The 25532-nt window shown below is 39.3% G+C and overlaps 1 protein-coding gene across 1 annotated transcript in view; it reads left to right on the top strand.

Annotated features, from left to right (window-relative positions):
* Nucleotides 1-25532, top strand: part of EVA1C (eva-1 homolog C) — a 50950-nt gene that overhangs the window by 10793 nt on the left and 14625 nt on the right. The window contains exons 2-4 of the mRNA XM_070943559.1: nt 9102-9298; nt 14333-14456; nt 23759-23911. Of these exons, the coding sequence (XP_070799660.1) occupies nt 9102-9298; nt 14333-14456; nt 23759-23911 (474 nt within the window). The remainder of the gene's footprint in view (nt 1-9101; nt 9299-14332; nt 14457-23758; nt 23912-25532) is intronic.

Here is a 25532-nt window from a genome sequence, read left to right as displayed (position 1 = left end):
CTTAATTCTTCAATTTCATTTCCAGATTGTTTGCAGTCAATAACTTGACATATCTTTACATTATTTTTTTTAAAAAGAGATTTAGAATAAATTTGTAAAATGACAAAGAAATACTAAGCCATAATTCTATATATTATCTCAATAATTGAAGTTAGCAAGACTGGTTTCTACATAATCATGTATTAGTCAAAAATATTTCAGAAAAAGGTTCCTTATTTTAGTCCAGTTTAATAAATCACGTCCAAATGCAAAACAACTTTGAAACCTCACTGGTTTCAAATTGTGTAACAATTTTGTCAATGTTGTTTATGAAGTGGTAGGCGATTTCAGAATAACCTGTTCTTTCAAATATTTCAGAACTCTTTATACAGTAAACAGTAGGCAGTTGATGGAAGTTATAATTGGTCATTTAATGGTTGGATTGGCACAAATATTAGATTACAACTCCCAGTGTCCTAGAGTAACAGTCCCCAACCTTTTTGGTACCAAGGATCAGTTTTGTGAAAGACAATTTTTCCACGGACTGGGGGTGGGGGTGGGGAACGGTTTCAGTTTCGCTCGCTTGCCCACTGCTCACCTTCAGCTGTGTGACTCAGTTCCTAACAGGACACGGACTAGTACCAGTCTGTGTCACAGTGGTTGGGGACCCCTTACCTGGTCGTGGTAGTTGGACCTCTTAAGAGCTAGAATTCAACAACTATAGGAGAATCAAAGTTTTCTTATTTGTAGCCTATAGTGACTAATGATGACCATATGCTTTCAGTGAGGTATTTTCCATATTGAATTGTATATGGTGCAGTATGGAAAACTATGCTTTTTTTAAAAAAAATACATATTGTCTAATTAGTATAATTGATTTCCCTACATCAAAGTTTCTGATGCCCTGACAATCACTGATTGCCCTATAGGCTAAATCCAAACTTGGTCTTACTTAAAGAAGACTCCTTGAAATCAATATGACATAACTTAATTGTTTTCAGTCTATTTACTCTAAGGACCTTTCCTCACTACTGATTTACAGACCCATTCCCAAGTCAGCAGAAAATTGTAATAGCCAATGGTATTTGTGGGGGAACCGGGGAAGCAAATCTGGCAAGATGACACTCACAACATTCTGTTTATATGTGCATCAACAACATCTACACATATAAAGTGGTGAGGACTTTGATTATGATGCCATCCCTGTTATCTTGCCTAGTTTGACCTCCCTCCCAATAAACTACTCCTACTGGCATATAATTTGCAGTCCCTATTGCTGATTCCTACTCTGTATCTATTTTTCTGTTTCAAGTCAGAGCATTCACTTAAAAGTTTCCTTCAAGGTAAAGGGTGACCAAGCCTAAGAGATGTTAAAGGCCATGAGGCAGTGGTGGGATTCAACCGGTTTACACCACTTCGGGTGAACCAGTTGTTAAATTGCTGGCTGGCCCCTTCCCACCCCGCCCCATTCAGAAATTCCCACACATCCCACATGTCCCGTTTTGGCTGCCAGGTAAATGCAGGGAGGCCTGCTAGGCCCAAAATGGCACAGGGTGTGTGTGTGGCAAATCCTCCCCATGGCCCGTTTTTGCTCCCAGGGGCTCAGAGGCTGAGTGCTACTATACCACCATGGCCACGCCCACCCAGCCAGTCATTAGGGCAGAGAACCGGTTGTTAAATTATTTGAATCTCACCACTGCCATGAGGTTATCCTTCAAATGTAGTGGAATAAGGGGAGAAATATTACACTATGGATTCAAGATAAGGACACTTTAAGTTTGCCTTATTAATGGGCTAGGAAGGAGATCAAGGCAACATAATGGTGCAGAAAAACATCATGGGAAAGAAAGAAATGGGCACGTTTGTACCACCATGGTTAGGTAGAAGCAGAGAAAGGCATGTGTGAGATTAAATCTATATCTAACTGAATGTTCTCAATATGAACAAAGTCTTTTGTTCTTGGCTCAGTTGCAATAGTAGCATAATACAGTGTTATCTTTGGTTCAGCAGTACACAAAGTTCTGTGGCAGTTGACCTTGAGAGCTTTCAAGTGTAATCCAGAGAGATGTTACATGTGAAAATTATATTTGGCAATCCCCAGTCCCAAGAAAGATATGCTGTCTTCTGTATGTTGAAGACAGATGTTAGTTGCACATGAAAACCAAGCAAATATTGTTCTTTCTTAATAGAAACTACTATGGACCAGACACACACGCACGCACACATATCAATAATACAGAGTATCTTGCATAGATGTTATTTTTTTCTGAGCTAAAGGCTGAACCAAGAAATAAAACTTCTTTGCATTATTTTTTATGCTAAAAGAGAGGTTTGAGAATTGACTGTTTTGCTGATTGCAGCTGATAACTAAATTTTTCAGTGTGAGCATCTACACCTTATCACAAAGGGTTAATAAAATACCAAGAATTGTCAACTTGCCAATAATTGAAAGAAAGACTATTGTGTATGAATGTTTTCCTTCTATTGCCACTGTGAGAATGGGCATTGCCAACCCACATTGCAAAAATTTGAGTAATGTTTACAATCTGCAATGGAAACAGAAAAAAAGGGAAAAGATAAGAGTTAGCTTTGTGTAGCTGTTCTTGGCTGGCTGGGTTTTGAGACAGCATGACTAGTAAATACTGGAACATTTAAGAAATGGGGGAAAAAACACAAAGGCAAATCAGATACTGAAAGAACTGTTAGGGACAAAAATTAAATTCTTCAGCAATGGAGAATCAACTGTCCTCCAGATGTTGTTGGATTTCAATTTCTATTAGCCCAGCCTAGGAAGTGATTAAAGAATAACAGATTATGGTAATCATTTTTTTTCTGGATCAGACATCATTTCATCAAATGTATACAATATTGTCCTGAAAGAGGAGTCTGTTGGAACACACACAGTGTCACAAACATAGAGACAGATCAATTTGGGGGATGGCAACTAACATAAGTACAAAATTATTAGATTAACACAAGTATTCTTGCGTTGTTGAGTTGATTAATGTCCTGTCATGCTCTAAAAACCAAGAAAGACACACTGAGTTTCTTCTAAGCAGTTTCTTCTATTGTTCCTCACCTATAGAGAGAAATATTGCAAATTAAAGCAATTTACTTGCAGCACAAAGATATTCTTTGAGAACTCCTAGGGAGGAGCTGTCTTAATCCTCTTCCTCCCAACCAAACTTTGTTGTCTTTTGCTCCTCTGGAATGCATCCCTTCTCTCCTGGGAGTTTGGACTACATTCCGCCACATTTCTATAGTGTAATAAGAAAATTTGACCTCTGATTATTCTGTGAAAAACTGTGGCTTAGCAAAAAATAAGCAGCATGCTAGTGAAGCTGCTCAGATCTGCCCACATGTTCATTTTATATGCGGGCAGTTAATGAGTACTAGTTAATAAATGAAATAAATCTCATTTATTTAAAAAAAAAAAGAATATGAGGTTGGATCAGTGGTGGGTTTCAATTTTTTTTACTACCAGTTCTGTGGGCATGGCTTGGTGGGCGTGGCAGGGAAGGATACTGTAAAATCTCCATTCCCACCCCAATCCAGGGGAATGTTACTGCAAAATCCCCATTTCCTCCCAATTAGTGGTGACTTGGGAGACAGAGACTAGATGGGGCAGCGCCAGTCAGAATTTTTATTACCGGTTCTCTGAACTACTCAAAATTTCCCCTACCAGTTCTCCGTAACTGGTCAGAACCTGCTGAAACCCACCTCTGGGTTGAATGCATATCAGAATATATTTTATGATTGTTATTTTATGACCATAGCAAGTTTATGCTTTTAATCCAAAGCCCATGTTTGAGTCAAAACCTTGGATTCACTGCTTTACAAGAAGGCTAGGGAAGATTGCTCCATGAAACCTTAAGAATGGTTACCACTAAGGGCTTCTCGGCCTTCTTCAAGACTAACATTGGTTCAGAGTAGAACTAAAATTGTCCAAAGGCATCCTGAGCACCAGTTGCCAGATGAAGGAGAATTATATCATGAAGGAAGGAGAGGTATGTATGCAAAGGCAGAATGAATTTTAAATGATAACTAAACTCTGCCCTCCTTTCTTCCTATAAAGTAAATAGGAAATGTTCTCCAGTCAACTGGTGACAGTTATTGGGAGGGGAGAAAAACAAAGCTGGGAAAACCATCAGTCTGTCCTTAAGATACTCTGTACATCATGAGGACAGCCCTATTGATGAATGCTGTACCAGTAGCAGGACTGGGATCATCCAAGTGAGAAGTAAATTTTATACTGATAGGCATAAGGACTGGTAGATACAATTTCTCAGATTTGATGAAGAACCCTAAATCAGATCCCCGGAATCTTTTCAAGTGTTATTGCATAATTGAAAGAACCCAGAAATTTTGCAATATTTAAATATTACATTAAATTTCTTTCCCTGTGTATGGTGATTGTAGTCAAGACCATCTAAAGATATTGCAAGTACTGTGATGTCTACACCCAGATTAGATGGACCCATGTGTGACTCAATTCAATTGTTCCTAGGGCCTTAAGAAACATTAACAAATTCAGCAGTACCCTTTGATATTCACTTATGGAGTTTTAAGTGGAATGAGATAATCTTGCCAATATGATAGCTTGCACTGTAATTGTTGTTCTATAGGTTTCTGACTTCATCCTTCTTGTTGATATGGTTGTTTGCTGATGTTGTTATAAATTTTTCAGTTCCATCTGGCAGATTCTTGTGAGGACTTGATGGATGAGACTTTTAGGAACCTGGCCAATCATTTGTGTGGTACTTCACTCTATTTTGATCTGAAATAAATAGGTCTGTAATGAAAAATATATGGTAAGTCAAGAGTTCTTATTACAAAATATAGATTGAACTGTTCCAGTCAATATAATTAACATTTATGTTAATTGTCTTAGCTTGATGATACTCATGTTAGTTCCTGAAATAGAAGTCTGGGTAATACTTGTTTTCCTAGCAAAACATTCTGCCACTGTTGTGATTGTTTGCTGGAGGGGTAGCCAGATACCTGGTTTATGAAGGGTTTAGTTGTTTTTCTTTCAATACCAAGATCTGCCACTTAAAACCTGGTGCCACAGATAACCACTTAGAATTAAACAATTCTAAGATCAAGAATTTATTCTGAGTAGCAAGACTAACTGAAGATAACAGCACTCCCACATAGAAAAATTCAGTCTTTATTATTACCACAATTTTTATTTTTGCTTCAATAGTATAATTTAGATGAAGGTGAAAAACATAAAAGATTGGGTCTGTGGGCCGTTTGTGGCCTCCTGAGTCACAAAGCACCTATTTCACCCCTTAATTCTGTCCATGACCCTCCAGGAAATTGGGCCAGTTCCCCATGTTTGGAAAGTGGCCTCCCCTGCCATATGAAGGGGAATCATTGTTGGTTAAACAATTAAAATCAGAGCTCTCCATTCTATCAATAGATTCAGGTCTACTGTTCATACTTATTATTCATTGCGTTTGTGGAGGTAGAAGATATCCAAGATATTATCAGGGATTTCAAAAGGCGTATTTCTTATTTGTCACTCAGCACATGCTTTGTGAAAAAAAATGTGCTCAGAATATAATCCTTTAATTAATCCCTTACTGCATTTCTGAAGGCAAAGATCATTTTGGTCTAAAAATACTTAGTTAAAAACAAATATTATAGTATCCAACATCTTTATTTAGAAACATTTTCTAGTGGTATTAAGTATCATTAATGTAGTAATCAAAATCTTGAACCCTAACTTGCTCATGTTCATTCTTTAAAATTCATACATATATTATTTCAAATGCTATGCATGCTTAAATAAGGATTCAATAATTTCTGAGCTCATGGATACCCAGCATCTCGCTGCTCTCATTAAAGCATCCTGTTTTTTTTCAGGCTTCTGCACAAGTCTGAAAAAAGATGCTGTTGCTTTAAGAAATCATTAATTAAGGTTAATATGACTGTTAAAACAGAAACAGCCATATTCAAGTTTGTGCTGGACTCAGGATAGAGGGCAAGAGAGTTATCTGGCATTGGTCTGAAGCTGAACTCGGAGTTAAATTTAGACATTTGTCATTTATTTGTCTATGTGTATTATTGCTAAGAGCGTCAAGAGTTGCAAATGGCCTAGATCTTTTGAAAAGCCTGCATATGACCTACTCTGTTGAGCCATTAAAACTGCCATTGATTAGCACAAAATATGGAGGGGTTGCGTCTGGGGAATGATCAACCCTACTTCCATTGATTTCATGAGAGAAAAGAGGCTATATAAATGCATTGCTATCCATTGTTATAGGTGTAACCCAATACCAAGAGCCACTAGTTCTCTATTTTTGAAATTTTCTGGTAGTAAAGTATCCAGTAGGCCTGTTTAAATGTTCTGTATTTTCTGATTTTGTGTGAGAAATCAGAAGATAGACTGAATCTTGATAAACTGTGTGTGCTTTTTCTGTTGAATAAAGGGTTTCTTACAAGTAGCAAAAAACTGAGAATGTCACTGAACCTAACATGGTGCCCAAGGAAGAGTAAAGCTGCCCAAGGAAGAATGAGCTGCTTGTCCTTTCTCTCTTGATCTGGCTAAAAGCTGGGGAAAGAGAGCAGTTGTTCACTTGTTCATTCATGGGCTCCATGAGTAGTGGCAGAAACTGGCTTTGCCAAATAACTGTTCAGAGAATGGTACTAGAATAATGGTGACGATCTAAGGCAACATGAGAAAGACCAAAAGTTGCAGCCTATTTGAAGCATTTTTCTTTCTTTCTTTCTTTCTTTCTTTCTTTCTTTCTTTCTTTCTTTCTTTCTTTCTTTCTTTCTTTCTTTCTTTCTTTTTTTCTTTTTTTGGTTGGATGGTCTTCCTTGCCAAAAGATGAAGCTTGCAAGAGGGTGTGTATGAAGCTGATAATTCTCTGGCAATATCTACAGAAAATTTCTTACAGCCCCTGCAGGTATGGATCCAGGAAACAGGACCTGACTGGACCAACCAGTATTAAGAGTTACTGAACCTCAGCAGTCAGTGTAAATCCAAGATTTCAGTTTAAGTGATTTTCTGTTGGGGCTTGTTTTTATCCTGATTAAATATAGCTATAAGCCATAACTAAAAGAGGACTCCAGGATAAGATCCTTTGTTTCTCCTTAACTTGAAGTAAACATCTATAGGTTTTATTGGCTTCATATTAGAAATTTAACTTCAAGATGAAAAAAGCCGAAAGCTGTTGAGGTGGAAACCAAAGAAACATCTGAGGTTTAATTTTGGATAATTATGAATAGGAGACTTCAGTATTCCTCGCTTTATACAACCTCCCTAGGTAGGATATTTTAATTTCTGGCCCCATATTTTCAGCAGCATATTCCTATCTTACTTTCCACCCCACGTATTGCAAGAATGTTTAATATCTCACCAAAACAAAGTAATCAGAATGGATTCAAAAAATGAAATAAATCTAAAAACTCTAAATAATTTTGAGTTTTCTGAACTCCGCTGTCTTAATTCTGGGCAAGGAAAGTAGCTACCGTTTGATATCTTTATATCAATCCAAATGAAAAATAAAGAAGAGATGGGTGTATGTAAATTATTAGTGTCTCTGGAGACAGTATGGCCTGAAAGGAAGCAGTCTACATAACAGTACACTAAGTTTCCTTATCAAATGGAAACAGCAAAATCCCATAACTATTTTCATCCTTCATGGTGCACATATGGCAATAATATGACTTTCATTTTAAATGACACTTCAAGGGATAAAATTTCTATTGAATAATTGGTATTTTTTCATTTTTGTCTGACAAAGTAAATGTTACTGTACCATTCATGGAGCCACTGAATAATGAAATTGATGGTAAAAAGAACTTAGATACAGGGATAGGAATGTGCAGATCAAAGTAGCAGCTAAAATGCTCAGAAACTCATTCAAAAGTCTGCATAGCTAATATCCTCAAGAGAATACTGGGCTGATTTATGCACAGGAACATTTTGTTCTGAACAGATAAGAAACCAAATTAACTTAGATGTAGGCCCACATTCTTCAGTGTCCTATGGAGATGCAACTTGCAGTCCCTCAAAGGCTGTGATTACAGATAAACAAAATACATCTTTGCAGAAGAAGACTACAAACTTGCAAGAAAAGCAGCATGAAGCAGCAAATAATTATTTTTCTTTTTCTCTTCACTGCAAAAACTGCTGGAAAACAGCAAGCAATCTTCCAGCCACAAAGCCCCTGAAATCTTTTTCCCTCTCCCAGTTTCATTGCTTCCTTTTCTGAACTCCACTTCTCTGGGACTTTCCTTATTTCCTTCTTGAAGTTGAAAAGAAGGCTCTGTCTACTCCTACCTCCTATTTCTTGCTCACTCTGAGTAGCAGACAAAACTGGTTTCACCTGTTCTGTTCTGTTCCGTTCCAATACAGGCAACTCTACACTGAGCATAAACAGTTACCTCTGCCAGTTTGTTTATCCTTCATCTTTTAGCTCTGCTTTTTCTGTAAGTGTGGTGATGGTGGATTCGCTCCTCTTCAACACCTCCCAGTAAAAAGGAAAAAAAAAGGGGGACAATTGAGCAAATAATGGTGGTAGTTGCTTTGTGGTAAGATTTGAATGTATGGGAAAATGTGGGCAAAGTGTCTTTTCTCTTCACTAGCCAGTCTCCATCTCAGCCGTTTGCCTTCTCCATCAGAATTTTCATTCTTGAGTTCCTGGTTAAAACATCATATTTTCTCCCCCTTTCTGTTTTTGACACAATCTCCCCAGGTTTCCAGCAAGTTAGAGGAAATACAGCAGATGAGATGTATTTGTGTTTATCAGTTTCCTCTACATTTGTCACTTTCAATCACTGTAGTAGCCCGGCAGATAATGAATTCATTTCTCCCACTGTTAGGGGACCTAGTCATGTACACAATCATAAAAGGGACAACTTCTCTTGAGACCTACGCAGTAACACTATTTATTAGGACTTGAAGAAGACATAGTTGAAGAGAACAGAGATTAGCAATGGCAAAAGCAAATTTTATTCTGGCATTGATTTGTTTTAAAGATAAGTAGATCTTTCCTAGCATCCCAAACTATTAATCAAGCCAAAAGTTATTGATCATTTTTAATTCAAATTTAAAGGAGAAAGGAATATTGCTTCACTAAATGTAACACAGTTAAATATTTTTTTAGGTTACCTAACCAAACTCCTGCGAAACCATACTGTGTATGCCTGTGACGGTGATCATTTGAGTCTACGGTGTCCTCGGCATTCAACAATAAGTGTCCAATCTGCATATTATGGGCAAGCTTACCACTTGTGTAGTGCACAACAACCTGAAGTCATGGTGAAAGAGCCACTAAACTGTGTGGCATCTACTACCTTGCAGGTATAAAATACTATATTGTAGCATTTAAAACAAATCAGAAATATTTTAGATAATTTATTTACAGTAGATTAAAAATGAAATGAATAAAGATTCAGCATGTTACATCTGGAATATCAGTCATAAAGCTTGATTAAGTTTGCAGATGAGTCGGTTCAATTTGCTGGAGGATTTACAATGTATAATTAATTATGAGGCCTTGTCAGGTGACATTTCTTCATAATTTTGTCCCTTCAGAATAAAGAGTTTGTCCATATTGATACAGAGAATAGATCTGTAAGGCTGATATTTGATTCTTCAAAAATTATAAAATGACATTCACATTTTAAAGTCCATAATTTTTAAAATGAAACTGGCTGAAATTTGAAGTAGAGTGGCACAAGCTATTCAAGAACGCATTGGAGCAGGGTCTCATAATCAGAAAAGCAATCCAGTTTGGGAGGTGGGAAGAGTTGTTGCAGACTGAGTTGCTGAATGAGCTGTCTGAATTCCTCTCTTGCCAAGCAGATTGGGACAAAAGACCAACCAACAATGTGAATGTCTATTAAGATTCATGACCAATGGTCCAATGTTAATTTGTGCCAATCCACTAGTTTTGTCAGAATTGTCTTGGCATTAGTTTAGGTCAGTGGAGTTTCCTGAAAGACTTAAATTTATATTGCCAACAGAAAAATTCTGGCTCCAGATTTTCAATCAGCCACATAATGTATAACATAGTATTGATAAGATAATGGAATACTACCAATAATAAGAATATTGAAATATCAACCAGCCAATTTTGTAGCAAGACTGTTTAGTACTAGGCTAACAATTCAGAGGATCCATACAGAGATTTTCTGATTTCTCACCTTTGGCATTTTTGGCTGCCTTCTTGTAGCTATGAAAATAAAATTGTAGAGCATTTTTATGTTCCAAGCCATAATAATGCTACAGCCCAGTCATCATATATTGGCAAATTATATTTACTGTTTTCTGGGAATGTTGCTAATGCTGCCCTCTTCTAAGGCAAGAATTATTTCCTTATAGAATAACTTAGAAATAGCAACATAAAGAATAGGAAAGTCTTTTCCTGGACAAAAATGATGACAAAAAAGTGGTCAGACTTAAATGTACACTACACAATAGGCTCTTTAGTCCTCCTAATTGGCATGATATTTACACATGAGTTCCCATTGTATTCATTCAATCCCCATAAATACATACCACTGAACTGTAGAGGATGCAAAGCAGATAGGATTGTAGGTTGAAGCTTCATATTCCAGACTGAGTTTAGAAGCAAATTCACTGGTTTTGGTTCTGGTTCTGCATTTTATTCTGTGTTTTATCCTGCTGTATTAAATGGAGAAATAATAAGATATTTGAGCATTATTCTAGTTACCACAGAATTCCAAAATTTTTGGAGGTACAATATGAAAGGATATAACATTTCACATCTAGGATTCATTCAATAAAAGGTAATAAAATTACACACACACAACATACACACACACATTGTTGGGGAGTACTATTCTGCTATAAGCAGGTAAACCAGCCTTTCTGCAATCCATATTTGTCTTAGTACTATTTTGATGGATTTCAAAAGAAGAAAAAGAAACAAGATATAACACTTTAGTTACAAACTAGATTTGAATATAAAAATTGAACAACATGAACATGAAATGAAGTCCTGATAATTTATTTAGGATTACTATTATAGTTAATCGTTTTTATTTTGCTTTAGTAATAATGCACACTCAGTATGCAGTACTTGAATCATAATAAATATAGTCTGCTCTTACTGCTAATCTCCACCATATTTTTGCTGGTATACAGTCTATATGTCACTGCTTTCTTAAATCCTATTCCTGGCTAAGTGTAACAGCCAAACAAATCACTGCAACCACCCGTAATCTTCTTCCTAAGAAGCCATTTTGAGCCAAATGTATAGTAAAATCTTTCTTTGATATAAAGGTGATGCTTAAGGGTTGTAATTTGCCTTTAAGTATGCCATCTTTCCATTTTTAATGTATTTCATATTTTTATTTTTACAATGAATGGGAATATGAAGCGTATGGGAGTCAGTGTGGTATAGATCCACATCCTGCAGTGGGTTGATTTGGGCAGATTATATTACAAATATATAAGTGTATGTTCATTTTTGTCCTGACCCATCTACTTCTTTCTTCTGGTCTTTCCTATTTTGTAAAATGCAGCATTTAGCCAACCTACTGCAGTCCTTGTACATACATTCTTAGAAGTAAAGGGCATTATAGTCAAGATAACATTTGTCCAAATATGTTTGCATAGAATATTCCTATAAATGTGATAAATGTGATTGTTCTTAATCAAAGAACTTTGCAGCCACAAAAGATAAGGTAGAAACCACCATGATTTTACACTTAATAAAAACTCATCATTGTTATCAGAGGAGAATCATAGTGCCATGTGCTAGAAGTTTCATAAGCTTGATTTATAAGTGCTGCTTTGCAACAGTGGAAAAATAGCCTATGAAAATCCAGCTTTTTTTTTAAAAGTGAATTCACATCTGTACTTGGTGTTCTGACTGGACTGAAATGAAAAATATTTGTCTGATTTTATTTTAATTTAAAAGACTTCCAATTGTTCCAAATACACCAGGATATTCTTAGAAACATATCTGACTATTTAAGCTCTCTGAAATAGAAAAATATCCCAATTAGAGTATTATTTTCCAGAATAAACACTTTATATACATGCTTTTTCACTGAAGCTCTGAAAGAGAATTTTAATCTATAAACATTCAGACCCATTTCCATGCTTGAGCACTGCAACCATCATAAATATGAACCAATTGCCAAGCACCCCAATTTTGATCACATGACCATGGGGATGTTGCAATGGTCGTAAGTGTGAAAAACCTATATTCTGTTTCCTTGTTATATGAAATTAGTGTAAGGTTTTTGTCATTAGAGCTCTAGGAAAGGGGAGACATGATAGCAGTGTTCCAATATCTCAGGGGTTGCCACAAAGAAGAGGGAGTCAAACTATTCTTCAAGGCACCTGAAGATAGAACAAGAAGCAATGAACTAATCAAGGAGAGAAGCAATTTAGAACTAAGGAGAAATTTCCTGACAATTAGAACAATTAATAAGTGGAACAACTTGCCTGCAGAAGTTGGAATGCTCCAACACTGGAAATTTTTAAGAAGATGTTAGATAACCATTTGTCTGAAGTGGTGTAGGATTTCCTGCCAGGGGGTTGGACTAGACCTCTAAGGTCCCTTCCAATTCTGTTATTCTGTTCTATTCTATCATTTGAGTTATAGTCTTTGAACTCTTCCTTTGGCCAGTTGCAGGAAAGAAGGTGAATATTGACTGATTTATGTTATTTGCTGGTTCTTTTATTTCAGAACTGAAATAGATGGAATTGTGGCCTGCTTTCACATTGCTTTTTGAGAAACTGATTGTGCACGGGAATTCTGGTGGCGTGGAAGGATCCTTAAGTCTAATAAGGAAGCATAGGAATTGCATCCTCATTTATAAAATGCAACAAACAATATTTTTTGGCTATTAGAATCACAAGTTGAGCCACACAACACATGCAGGCAGGCTTCTAATAGAACCACATGATCCATGGAGAGAGATTAAGAGCCTCAGTTGTCAAAGCCAATATTTCTATTTTTTTTCTAGATTGTGGGGAGTTTTGAAAAGTTTGAATTTTAACTACAGTATGTTAAATATAGGCAGTCCTCAACTTACAACAGTTCATTTAGTGACCATTCGAAGTTACAATGGCACTGAAAAAAGTGACTTATGACCATTTTTCACACTTAAGACTGTTGCAGCACCCCAATGGTCACATGATTTACATTTGGATGCTTGACATTTTTTTATGACGGTTGCAGTGTCTCAGGGTCTTGTGAACATCTTTTGCGACCTTCTGACAAGTAAAGCCAATGGGGAAGCCAGATTCACTTAATAACCATGTTACTAACTTAACAACTGCAGTAATTCACTTAATAAATGTGACAAGAAAAGTTGTAAAATGGGGCAACACTAACAAATTTAGCAACATAAATTCTGGGCTCAATTGTAGTCGTAAGGCGAGGACTATCTGTATATGTTATGTCAGGAATGGTTGGTTGTTAGAACTTACAGTTTCAATATATTTTTCTCCTAAAAATTAGTTGAAAACTGTCATCTGTTTTCTGCAACAGGAGCTCCAGGGAGCTTTTAAACCCTTTCCCCCTTCTTATATTCCAGTAGCTAGATTGTATTAAAAATATAGAATATTAGATAGTAATTTTCATTATATTGTAGTTCTGTGGACGTTTCTTTAATTCTCCTCTATGTATTGTTTTCTCAGTTCTCTTTTATTTGTTTGCATGCAAATTATAATCTTGCCCATTTTAAATATTTTGGCTCAGGATATTTACGTCCAGAAATTTGAGGAAAGTGGTTAAAAGCACTTTGCTTCTTAATGCTAATAATGGCAGTAAAGCCACAGTATATAAATATTTGAAGTTTTAAACAGCCCAAGTATGAAGTTAGAAGTTAATTTAGGACAGCCAAGTATGATAGAAATGCATTATGCTTTCATTATAAATTTCATTTACTAGTAGCTGAATGTGTCTTCATTTAGTGGAGTTGGGGAGAATTAAAAATGGTAATTTCAAAAGTAATTATGATCATAATGTTTAATTATGTACTTCAAGTTCAGTGAATTGTAGATCTTCAAACTGCTTCTCCCATGACAGTTTCTAACATTACTACAGCTTCCTGTTTTTCCAGAATTCGTGTTCATAAAACAGCCTGTAGTGGAGATTTGAGTCGAGGCTTCTTATATTTAAGTTTACCATTTAGAATAGAAACATTTCTGGTAGTGATTTGTTAATAATATTATTTCACATAAGTTGCTTTGGAAATCTTATTTTTGTATTCTAATGGATAAATTTATTACTGTTAATCAGTGGGTAAAGTTTGTCATGATAGATCTTAAATAGTCAGGATTTGCATTGTTGTATAGTTCATTAAAGTTTCTTTTAAGACTTTTTTTTTTTTTTTTTGGTCACTGTTGTAGAAAGTCCTTGATGAATGCCAGGACCTGAGAGACTGCCAACTCCTTGTTAACAGTCGACTTTTTGGATCTGAGTTATGTCCAGGAGTCACTAAATACCTCCTAGTCTCCTTTAAGTGCCGACCTAGTAAGTAATTTGCAGAATGGTCAGACACCATTTTTATGTATGTTTCTTTCAATTTAAATTGTAATAATAGCACAAAAATCCTTGCATGGATTTCTGCAAAGCCCTGACCTGGCTAAATTCAAAAATTGCAATCACATATAAAAATGTTTGTTGTACTTACCCTTACCCAATGGGGGCATTGTTATATGTCATGATAAATGCCTAACTACTACATCTCCCTGACCACCCGGTCCTTCAAGGGTTAACTAACCACATATTCCATAATCCCTGTAACCACTCCTTACCTCTTGGCCCCTCCTCCTGGGTACAAAAGGTCCAACCACATGTTCCACAGTTGATTCCAGATGTATACCTGAAAGAGAAAGGTACAAGGTCAGTGACCTCCAGTACCAACAGATCAACAATAAAACTACTGAAAAGAATTGGGCTATGTCTTTGAGTTATTGGGCTAGATCCAGTTTCTAACAAAATGGTAGCAGAGGTCGGTTGCCCATAACTCCAGACAATGACTGAACCCAACACCTACCCTGAAGAAGCAAACAGAGCACAGACCAGAGCTCTTACCAAGAAGATGGCTGAGAAGCTTGCAACCAAAGCCACAGCCATGGAGGAGACAGAAGCTGGAAGCAAACAGGACTCCAGCCTGGACTCACAATCAGATGAAGAGGGGCCACCCAAGGAAATCACCGCCCCGGAAGAAGAAACAGCACAGAAAATGAAAAAATTCAAACTCTCCATCCTGAAACTGATGGAGGGAAACAGCGACAAAGAAAACCTCATCGCGGACCTTCAAAGCCTCTTCGAGCAACAAGAAGCAGCGATCGAGGCCCCAAAGACCACCGAGAAAGAAAAGCCAGCAAAAAAGGGTAAGCCACCCCAACCCGATGACCCTGAGCCGGCAGAATCCATTTCCGCGCCCCCTTCCCGGCGGCCATCTTGGGACGAGCACCAGCCAATGGGAAGCCAGGATTTGAATCCCTTGGCGCGAAAATGCCCGAACCCCGAAACAGACGAGGGGGGCTCAGAAAGCGACTACGAAGAGCCCAGCTCTGAAAGCGACCACGAAGAGATCGCAATAACAAAAAGAAAAACGCCTACCGACCTCGAATTGCAAAAGGCAATCGAGACCATCACCGCTGCCCTAGGCTCTGCTTTCGAGCCTCCTGCGGCACTCAATAAATCAAAGAAAAATCCTGGAGGGCACAAGAAGGCCAGGACAACCAACAGAGACCAGGCAACCGAGTCACAGCCTACAAAAAACTCCGCGCGCACCAACAACCGGCACAAAAGACCGCCCACCTGCAGGAAAAATCAACCGCAGAACTCGAACTCACCACCCGCTACACCGGCAACGCGAGGCCCGAGGCAGAAGAGAAGAACCGGCTACTCACCAACGCCACGACACCCATCAGGCCAGTCCACGCGACCAGGGACCAGCGACCACGAGGGAGGATCAGCCGCCGCCGCCGCCATTGCCGCCGAGCCGCTGGGTGCAGGGAATCCTCAACCTACGACCTCCGCTGCTGCCGCGCCGCCGACCCGCGAAAGTCCTCGACTTGCGACCGCGTCGCCCCCTCACCTTCTCCCCTTCTTCGCCGGGGATCCGGCCATCCAGCAGTGGTGTCCACCTCAGGGAGGGATCTTCGGACCCACCGGGGGCGGGTCCAGCCTCCCACCGACAGGCCTAGGCCTAGGCCTGGGAGCTCCAGCAACAGGAACCTCACCCGATGGACTCCAGCGCGGAATGAGCTTCGCGCATGCCCAGTACCTGCCTGTAATAAGAGAAGCAAGTTACATAGATCCAAGCAAGTACAGAATGGCCACAGACATCCCAAAGCCTTATTGTGAGTTTAATCACAACTTGGACCATGGACAGCTCCCCCCAGTAAGTAACCTTACTAACATTTCTGGGGCAAATTATGCCAATTTGCCAAAACTGCAGTTAGATGGGGGTAATATTATAGAATGGAGCCAACAATTAAGAGTTGCTCTCATGAGAGAGAATGCACTGTTCCTAGCTAACAAACCTCCCCAAAAGCCCTGGTCACTGGAAATTGACTGCATTCATCACAGGGCATTTTGCATCATGTTAACCTCCATTCCATCTGCTATGTATCCATCTATTGAGGACAATCTAACTGTTTATGATATTATGCAAAAACTATGTAACCTGTTTTATAGCCAAAGCAGAGCCACCACCACTAGACTATCTAGGGAGTTCCACTCCACCAAGCATAAGGCAGGGGTCCCCATGAGTGAGCACATCTTAAAGATGAATGCTGCAAGGACAGAACTCATGCAGAGGGGGGAAATCATCACTGAAGAGAGCATGATAAGCATAATCATAAACTCTCTTGATAGCAGCTGGGACATCTTCATGACCCAACTAAATAGCCTCAGCTTGCAATACCTCACACTAGGCTCACTGACCAGTCAGCTCGTTGCAGAGGACACTCTGAGGAGGGAACGCCAACTAGCCAAAGGGGACCCTAGACCCACAAAGAGGGTGGATTTCCAGGATAGGGCCAGGGATACCTCAGAATGTTATTCTTGTGGATCGAGGAACCACTTAAAGAAGGATTGCCCCAGGAACCATAGGGATAGGGGACAGCACGACAGTAGAGGGGGAAGGTCACCTGAACGCAGGTACCCAAAGGAAAGGGGGCGAGGGTGGTCACCCAACCCCAGGAAACACCACGAGAGCAGAGACCACTCCAGGGAGAGTAGCTCTGGCTCCATGTACGGGATCAGGCACGATGACCCAAATGACAAACATAAGATAGAGAGAAACTCATGGCTTCTAGATTCAGGGGCCACAAGTCACACTACCTGTAACCCAGAGCTGCTAGACTCACTCACAAAAATAGACTCAGAAATAAAGGTGGCAAACCAAAGCAAGGTCAGAGTAGTGGGGAAAGGAAACGTACACATCACACAGGTAGGGGACTTAAAAGAAGTACTGTACATACCAGAGATTCCCCACAATGTGCTAGCCATCACAAGGCTAACACGAGACACAAATATAGAAATAAAATTTAAAGATGGAAAGGCACACTTGATCAAGCAAGGGAAAGAGATAGGAAAGGTAACCATACACGAGGGACTTCCCTACTTCACACCCAACGCAAGGGAGGAAGAAGGCATTGATACCAGCACAAACCACAGGATAGATAAGTATCCAGAAACAGAGGGGGTGCAGCAGGAGGCAGGAAGTAGCCATGAGAAGACAAACAAGTCTGTATCTATCGGCAAGCCATTACATGATAACTGCGCCCACCTCCTCCACAGGAGACTGGGACACATAAGCTTCCCCATTGTAAAGAAAATGACGGAATGTACCGAGGGTCTCAAAGTAAAGAACTGCGAAAACTACTTGGAGTGTTCAGTTTGTAAGCGTTCTAAGATCAAGGTTAAGGCCATCCCCAGGGGATCCAAACGAACCACGGAATACCCCTTCCAATTGGTGCATATGGACTTGGTAGGGCCAATGAAACCCTCTGTAGGACATAGGAAGCGGTTCTTCCTCACGATTGTAGATGACTACACCAGATACGGGTATGTCTACTCCCTCAGACACAAAAATGAAGTATTCCAAAGGTTTAAAGAATTCCACAGGAGAGTAGATATGCAACACAACATGAGAATAAGGCAGATAATGACTGATAGGGGCTCAGAGTTCATGGCCAAAGAATTCACAAGGTGGCTGAGGGAGCAGGGCATAGCGCATTACACCTCTTCACCTTTCTCCCCCTTCCAAAATGGAGTCTCAGAGAGAAAAAACGGGGTGTTGCAAACCATGATGAGATGCGCCCTGGAGGATGCTGGGATGGGGCAGCATTTCTGGTCAGAGGCATTACACTACGCCAATTACACCCTGAATAGACTGTGGTCAAGCTCTATCAATAAGACGCCATACGAGATGCTATACAACAGAAAGCCCAACATTGCTCACTTACACATATTCGGCGCCCCAGCTGATGTCCACATTCCCAGGCAGCTAAGAAGAAAGGGGGAGAAATTATCAAAAAGGTTAAGGTTCGTGGGTTACGAACCGGGCACAAAGGGCTACAGATTTGTCGACAACAATAACCGTTTTGTGGTTTCCAGATCAGCCAGTTTCCACGAAAACGCAAACTGGTCGAGGGTACACTCCAATGACATCCCAACCAATAAGGTCACGTTCGAGCATGACCAAGGGGAAAGGGAGGTCAGAGAGGTCACAGGGCACAAAGCCAACCATCGCAAGGCAAGCGTCAAAGGTTGGAAAGAAGGGCACCCTTCACTGAAGATAGATGACCTGACGGACAATGAGGCAGACAACATGCAGGAAACCGAGCCAACCCCCAGCAGGCCAATCAGAGAAACCAGAAACAAGCTACCAAAGAAGTTAGAGGACTACGTTATGACCATCCACAACACCCATTTCACGCCCAGCTCATATGAAGACATCCTCGGGCTCCCCCAGGAAGAAAAAGAAAAATGGATGTCTGCCATGGAGAAGGAGATGGAAAGCCTAAGGAACCTCCAGGTATACTCACCTGCCCAAGTTCCAGAGGAAAAAAAACCAATAGGAACCAAATGGGTGTTCAGGGTTAAGACATTAGAGGACAACAAGGTCCTATACAAGGCAAGACTAGTCGCGCAGGGTTTCGCCCAAAGATACCCCGAAGACTATACAGACACCTACTCGCCAACCGTCAGGGCGGAAAGCGTCAAAAGCGCCCTGGTGGTGGCCACCATCCTGGGCTTGGAGGTCTTCCAGTTCGACGTACAAACAGCGTACTTACACGCCGAGCTGGATAAAGAAATATACATCAAAGCGCCGCCTGGGTACAACAAAGGCGAGGACCAAACCTGGCTGCTGAACAAAAGCCTGTACGGGCTCAAGCAGTCAGGCAAAAGGTGGTATGACTGCCTGGCCAAGGCACTCAGATCCATGGGCTTCGAGGCCACCTCAGCCGACAAATGTTTCTTTACGAGGAGAGAAAACAACACATTCGAGGGTGTGCTCGTTTACGTGGACGACATCTTGTACATCAGCAAACACAAGGACAGATGTGACAAGTTCGCCACTGACCTGGGTAGCCACTTCTCCCTAAAGTCACTTGGAAAGATTGACAGATACCTAGGGGTCCAAGTGATAAAAACCAACAAGGGCTTCCGCCTCTCCCAGAGAGAAAAGATCATCGAGCTGCTGCTCAAATGCAACATGTCCGAAGCAAAACCCAGCGAGACCCCCATGCAGCCTGAGTTCCTGAAGACCATGTATGAGGAATCTGAACCTTTCACAGACAACAAATTGTATAGATCAACGATAGGGTCACTGCTGTACATATCCAACTGGACCAGGCCCGACATCGCCTTAGCCGTCAATCTACTGTCCAGGCATGTAAGCAAGCCCACGTTAACACACTGGAACGCCATCAAAAGACTACTCAGATACTTAAAATTCAGTGCGGATGCCCTACTCTGCCTAGAACCAGAAACATCCGAGAAACCAAAGCTAACCTGCTATGCTGACGCTGACTGGGCTGGGGACATAGGGTGCAGAAAAAGCACCTCTGGCTACGTGCTACTACTCAACAATTGCCCCATCCATTGGTACACTGGAAAGCAAAAACTGGTGGCCACATCAACTACGGAAGCAGAATTTGTTTGCCTATCAAAGGCCGCAAACAATTTAGTATGGTTCGATGACCTGCTCTGCGACATCTGGGCTGAACCCTCATATCCAATAGTTATCCACGAAGACAACAAAGCAGCAATAGAGATCTCTAGGGCCGATGCCATAGGTCAGCGTTCTAGGCACATTGACATTAAATACAAACACGTCAGGCAGTTTTCAGAGATAGGCTTCATTAGAGCAGTACACTGTGACACAGAGGAGCAAACAGCAGATATTCTCACTAAACCCCTACCACATAAACAACATGCTTACCTAATGTCAAAAATGCGTGTTTGCTTGTAATTCATGTCTGTACTTGTGTATTTCCTGTATGTATGCAAACATTGCCCCAGGTACCCAGTTAGGCATTTAGAGGGGGTTTTGTCATGATAAATGCCTAACTACTACATCTCCCTGACCACCCGGTCCTTCAAGGGTTAACTAACCACATATCCCATAATCCCTGTAACCACTCCTTACCTCTTGGCCCCTCCTCCTGGGTACAAAAGGTCCAACCACATGTTCCACAGTTGATTCCAGATGTATACCTGAAAGAGAAAGGTACAAGGTCAGTGACCTCCAGTACCAACAGATCAACAATAAAACTACTGAAAAGAATTGGGCTATGTCTTTGAGTTATTGGGCTAGATCCAGTTTCTAACATTATATTGTTGCAATATATATTGAGGCACTCACGATTGTAACTGTAACTCTTTATTGCTTCACCATGTAACTGTAACTGTAACTGCTCCAGCTAGAAAATGGCAGTTGACAGCTCTTATATATGAATAGCTCAACTGCTCTAGCCAATGGCTAACAAAAGAATCTTCCGTGCTGATGACATCATCGGTTTCATCCAATAACAACACTACAACTATAACTAAACCCTGCTAGACATAACAGGCATCTTGTAGATTAGTGAATTTCCCTACCCAGGATGAACTTTGATGAGAATTCTTGATACTGGAGTCCCTATAACAGGAGGGCACCCAGAGCAGGAAGCACTGTCTAGAAGTAGCTGATAATGTTGCAATTATAAGTTAATGGGTTTGTATGTTATGTGGATTGTAGTTTATTAAGTAAACTATGGTTATAGAAAGTGTAGCTTGGCACAGTGTGCAAGCCAATCAAATTACTGTGTAAAATTTTGTGAATATTCTTGAGTGCATTATTCCTCCCTTTTTCGTATACCTGTATGTAATGCTACACACTATATATAAAGATTTGACAGAGCCCCGAAGCTTCCTGTAGCTGCTTTTCCAATATATTCCAATATATTCACACATATACAACAGTATTATCAGCAATGTCTGGAAAATGTTTTTCCGTATTATCCAGAAACAACCAGCACTCTTTGGCCAGAAAATATCCCAAAATAAAAATTATAGAGTTATCACAGATGGCTGTGGATTCATCTTTAAAGCCTGAGCTGTTTTAACTACATTTCTTCTATGTTTGTTTGAATGGATGTAGTATAAGCAAAAAAACAAAAGAAGGCCACTCTATTTATATTACATTACTGTTCTGTTTTACTAATAGAAAAGTGACGGTGCATTCAACCTCCTTTACCATGCAGCATCATTGGCTCAATGCAGTAATTTATGGAGCTGGGAAAGCCTGCTAGAGCTGTTGCTGACATCCCTTTAAATTTTAACTCTTTTTTTTTTCTTAATAAGTGTCTGGTGAGAAATGCTGGGCAAAGTCTCCGTAGTTGCCAACAACTTTTGTTGTTGTTGTTCCCCAATAGATGCCGGGAAAGGAGGACTTAGTGGTGCATGCAGCCCAGAGATAACAATTTCCCAATCAGTACCTAGAGTCACTGGGAGTGTATCCTCACTCATCCTTAAAGTCTCAATCCTTTATACTAAAGGATTAGTTTGGAATATGGCCAAAGAAAACTCTTGCCCTATTTTTTCTAGTCCAATGGGGTACAACTGGTTATCAAGAAAATGCACAGGGTACATAACACGTGGTGAAGAGTATCAATAATTATGAATATTTAAAACATCTGCCATAATTCTCCAACATGATAGGGATTGGTCTTAATCAGTGGTGGGGTTCAATTTTTTTTACTACCGGTTCTGTGGGCATGGCTTGGTGGGCGTGGCTTGGTGGGCATGGCAGGGGAAGGTTACTGCAAAATCCCCATTTCCTCCCGATCAGATAGGATTCGGGAGGCAGAGAATAGATGGGGGCGGGGCCAGGCAGAGGTGGTATTTACCGGTTCTCCAAACTACTCAAAATTTCCACTACTGGTTTTCCAGAACTGGTCAGAACCTGCTGAATACCACCTCTGGTTTTAATCTTTTTTGATTTTCCATTCTATCTTTTTACCAGAGAAAAGTAGTGCTGTGTATGGCGCCCAGTAGTTCTCAGTGGTACAGAATAAAAATACTTTTTCCCCCTCTGAAATTAACTAATTGACAGTGATACATGGAGTTCTGTAACATTTTGGGTAACATTTTGGGTCTAGTTAAGAAAAATAGAATACAAAAGTGCATAGAATGGGAACTACCTAAAATTTAGTCTACTGATCACAGCTTCTGTATCAAAAATATTCTATTGAGCATACTGTGTATAATTCTGCCACAAATACTATGAGTAGTCCCTTTTTTCTATAGCTAATAACTTTTTTTAATTGACTGTATAGCAACTTTTGAAAAATACAAAGCATCCAACTAACTACAAAAATAAAACTAAAAAAAATATTAGTGGCAAATAACAACAAGCAAAATTCAAACAAATTATGAACAGTCTAGATATAACATATATAATAAATACCTACCTATAAAATGCCTATTGAGGCTACCTATGAAACAAGTACCTGCAACACCTATTTATGAATATTTCAAATTAGAAATATTTTTAGTAAGTTATGAAATCTGTACCAAAGGGAAATGTATTGTGTCATTTCTTGGAATGGTAAAAAAGACTATTTTCAATAATGGATATCTGACAGGTGTATTGCAGTCCCTTATACCTCAAACGATAGTACTTTTCCAATTTCTCACAATAATTTACCTAGCAATTCCTGACGCTCCAATCCTGTAATAAATATCTCAAAAATTATAAAATTCCATATGTTAATATAATTCAACATTAAAATATTTAACATTAAGAAATGTCTCTATAAATCTATATATACATTAAAATATTGTTCCAAAAAAGATGTCAATACTGTAATCACAAGACTAAATCATATGAGTTAACAAACCCCAATTTAGAACTATGTCTTTGTTGGATCTCTCAGTAAGTACCCTCTTTCCCTTAAAATAAGACATCCTCTGATAATAAGCCTGATTGAGAGCATAAAATAAGCCTTCCCCTGAAAATAAGCCCTCCCCGAAAATATTTAAACACATGAGCAGCTGGTCCCTGCCATTTCCTCTGGTTTCCTCCATGCACCCCAAAACAATAAGGCCTCCCCGAAAGTAAGGCCAAGTGCTTATTTCAGGGTTCAAAAAAATTAAGACAGGGTCTTATTTTTGGGGAAACACAGTATGTGATGCTCACCATTTATCTCCACACTAATCTCTGTGTACATAAGTTGCAACAGGACCTGCACATAATATTTTTTTTGCTTATCTAAGAGTCCAGTTATCTCTCACTGTTGCTTTTTTGTCCTTTTCTCTTTCAGGTGAATATAAAACTAGATCAGTGTGTGAAAATGAAGAACTGAAACTACACTGCCATGAATCAAAATTTCTTAACATCTATTCAGCCTCTTATGGCAGGTCTGCCCATGAGATGGACTTCTGTTCAACAAAAATGGATTACCTTCCCCAATATGGTAGGCTGACAAAGTTTAAGTGAGAACTCTTTATTCTAGAATTTAAAGGTTATAATGTTTGTTTTTATCCCATAGGAAAAAAACAATTTGCCTTTCCTGACTCCCCTTAGCATGGGAATTGAATGCTTGTAGTTGTTTCCCAATTCAGAATTCTTGGAATTGAGCAACTGTGTGGGTATGACATGAAATTTACCTGGGAAAGTCAATGATGGCTTCCTTATAATCATGTTGCTTTTTTCATGCATTCCTTTCACTCTGCTTCTGTGTTACTAAATGGCATAAATGGTCAAAAATGATTAAATGGAAATAGTTCTAAATTAATAGTAGATGTTAAGTACGTATAGATTACTATGACCTAATTGTTCAGATTGACCTGAATATATACCTGGATATAACTTCCAAGTATGTATTGTATCAAGCAATGACTTACAAGTAGATCAAGATCTTCAAAGAGAGCTTCATTGTGTGTGAAAGTCAGATGGGTCTCTGCCTTGCAAAAAAAATCTTTCTCACTGCAGCTTACATGCTTTGAACTGTCCTTTTCCTGCTGGTTTTTAAAATGTTGCTTACCCAAGGATTTTTTTTCACCTTATTTTTACATAAAATATTTGTATTTTTAAATAGCTTATATAGATTTCTCTTGATCTTAGTCACAGGACATAATAACTATTGGACAAAATACCAAATATCGATTACTGAGGAAAAAGAAAAGAATCAGAGGAGGGGAAAACAAAGAATTGTAAAGGCTAGCCAACTAAAATATTAAAACCTTTATGTCAAGAAATCCCATTGGAAAGAATTCCAGGATGCAACTCAGTGCTCACCCATAAAGAAATAAACCGAACAAAGCTTAGGTGTTCCAAAAATAAGCATGGTTGCCTTAGTGAGATTTCAGTTAAACCACATATTCAAATCTATACAGGTAGTCCTCAATTTACAACAGTTCACTTAGTGATCATTCACAGTTATAACTGCACTAAAAAAAATTCACACGACCGTTGCAGCATCCCCATGGTCACATGATTTGGATGCTTCACAACTGACTCACATTTATGATGTTTTCAGTGTCCTGGGATCATGCAATTATCTTTTTGCAACCTTCTAACAAGCAAAGTATTGGGGAAACCAAATTCACTTAACAACTGTGTTACTAGTTTAACAATTGCATTGATTCGCTTAACGAATGTGGCGAGAAAAGTCATAAAATGGGGCAAAGCTCACTTAACAAATTCCTCACTTTGGAACATAAATTTTCATTTTGGACCAGCTGTAGCCTTCAAGGGTAGAGGCACGGGCAGCACATTACAGTAGTCCAAATGAGAATAATTAAGTCATCAGTGACTATGAGAACAACTTTCTGGTCCAGAACAGGTGATAATTAGCACATTAAATGTATCTGGATGAAGACCCTCCTGACTATGGTTGCCACCTGTTCACTGAGCAAGAACTAGGGGTCCAGGAAGATTTGTACCTTATAGATAAATTCTACCTGGGATAGCACAACCCCATCAAAAACTAAAAAACTAAATTGAAAAATCTCTGGAAACTGAAGGACTGAAGAACAAGTTACTGAAGAACAAGGTGGAATATAAAGAGAACTAAGAAATAAACAATAGACTTG

The sequence above is a fragment of the Pituophis catenifer genome, unplaced genomic scaffold (genome assembly GCF_029215685.1).
Source record: "Pituophis catenifer annectens isolate HBS135680 unplaced genomic scaffold, rPitCat1.0.hap2 SCAF_4, whole genome shotgun sequence".
Taxonomy (NCBI): Eukaryota; Metazoa; Chordata; class Lepidosauria; order Squamata; family Colubridae; genus Pituophis; species Pituophis catenifer.
The sequence above is the reverse complement of the archived record's forward strand: the minus strand, read 5'-3'. Positions and strand labels throughout refer to the sequence as shown.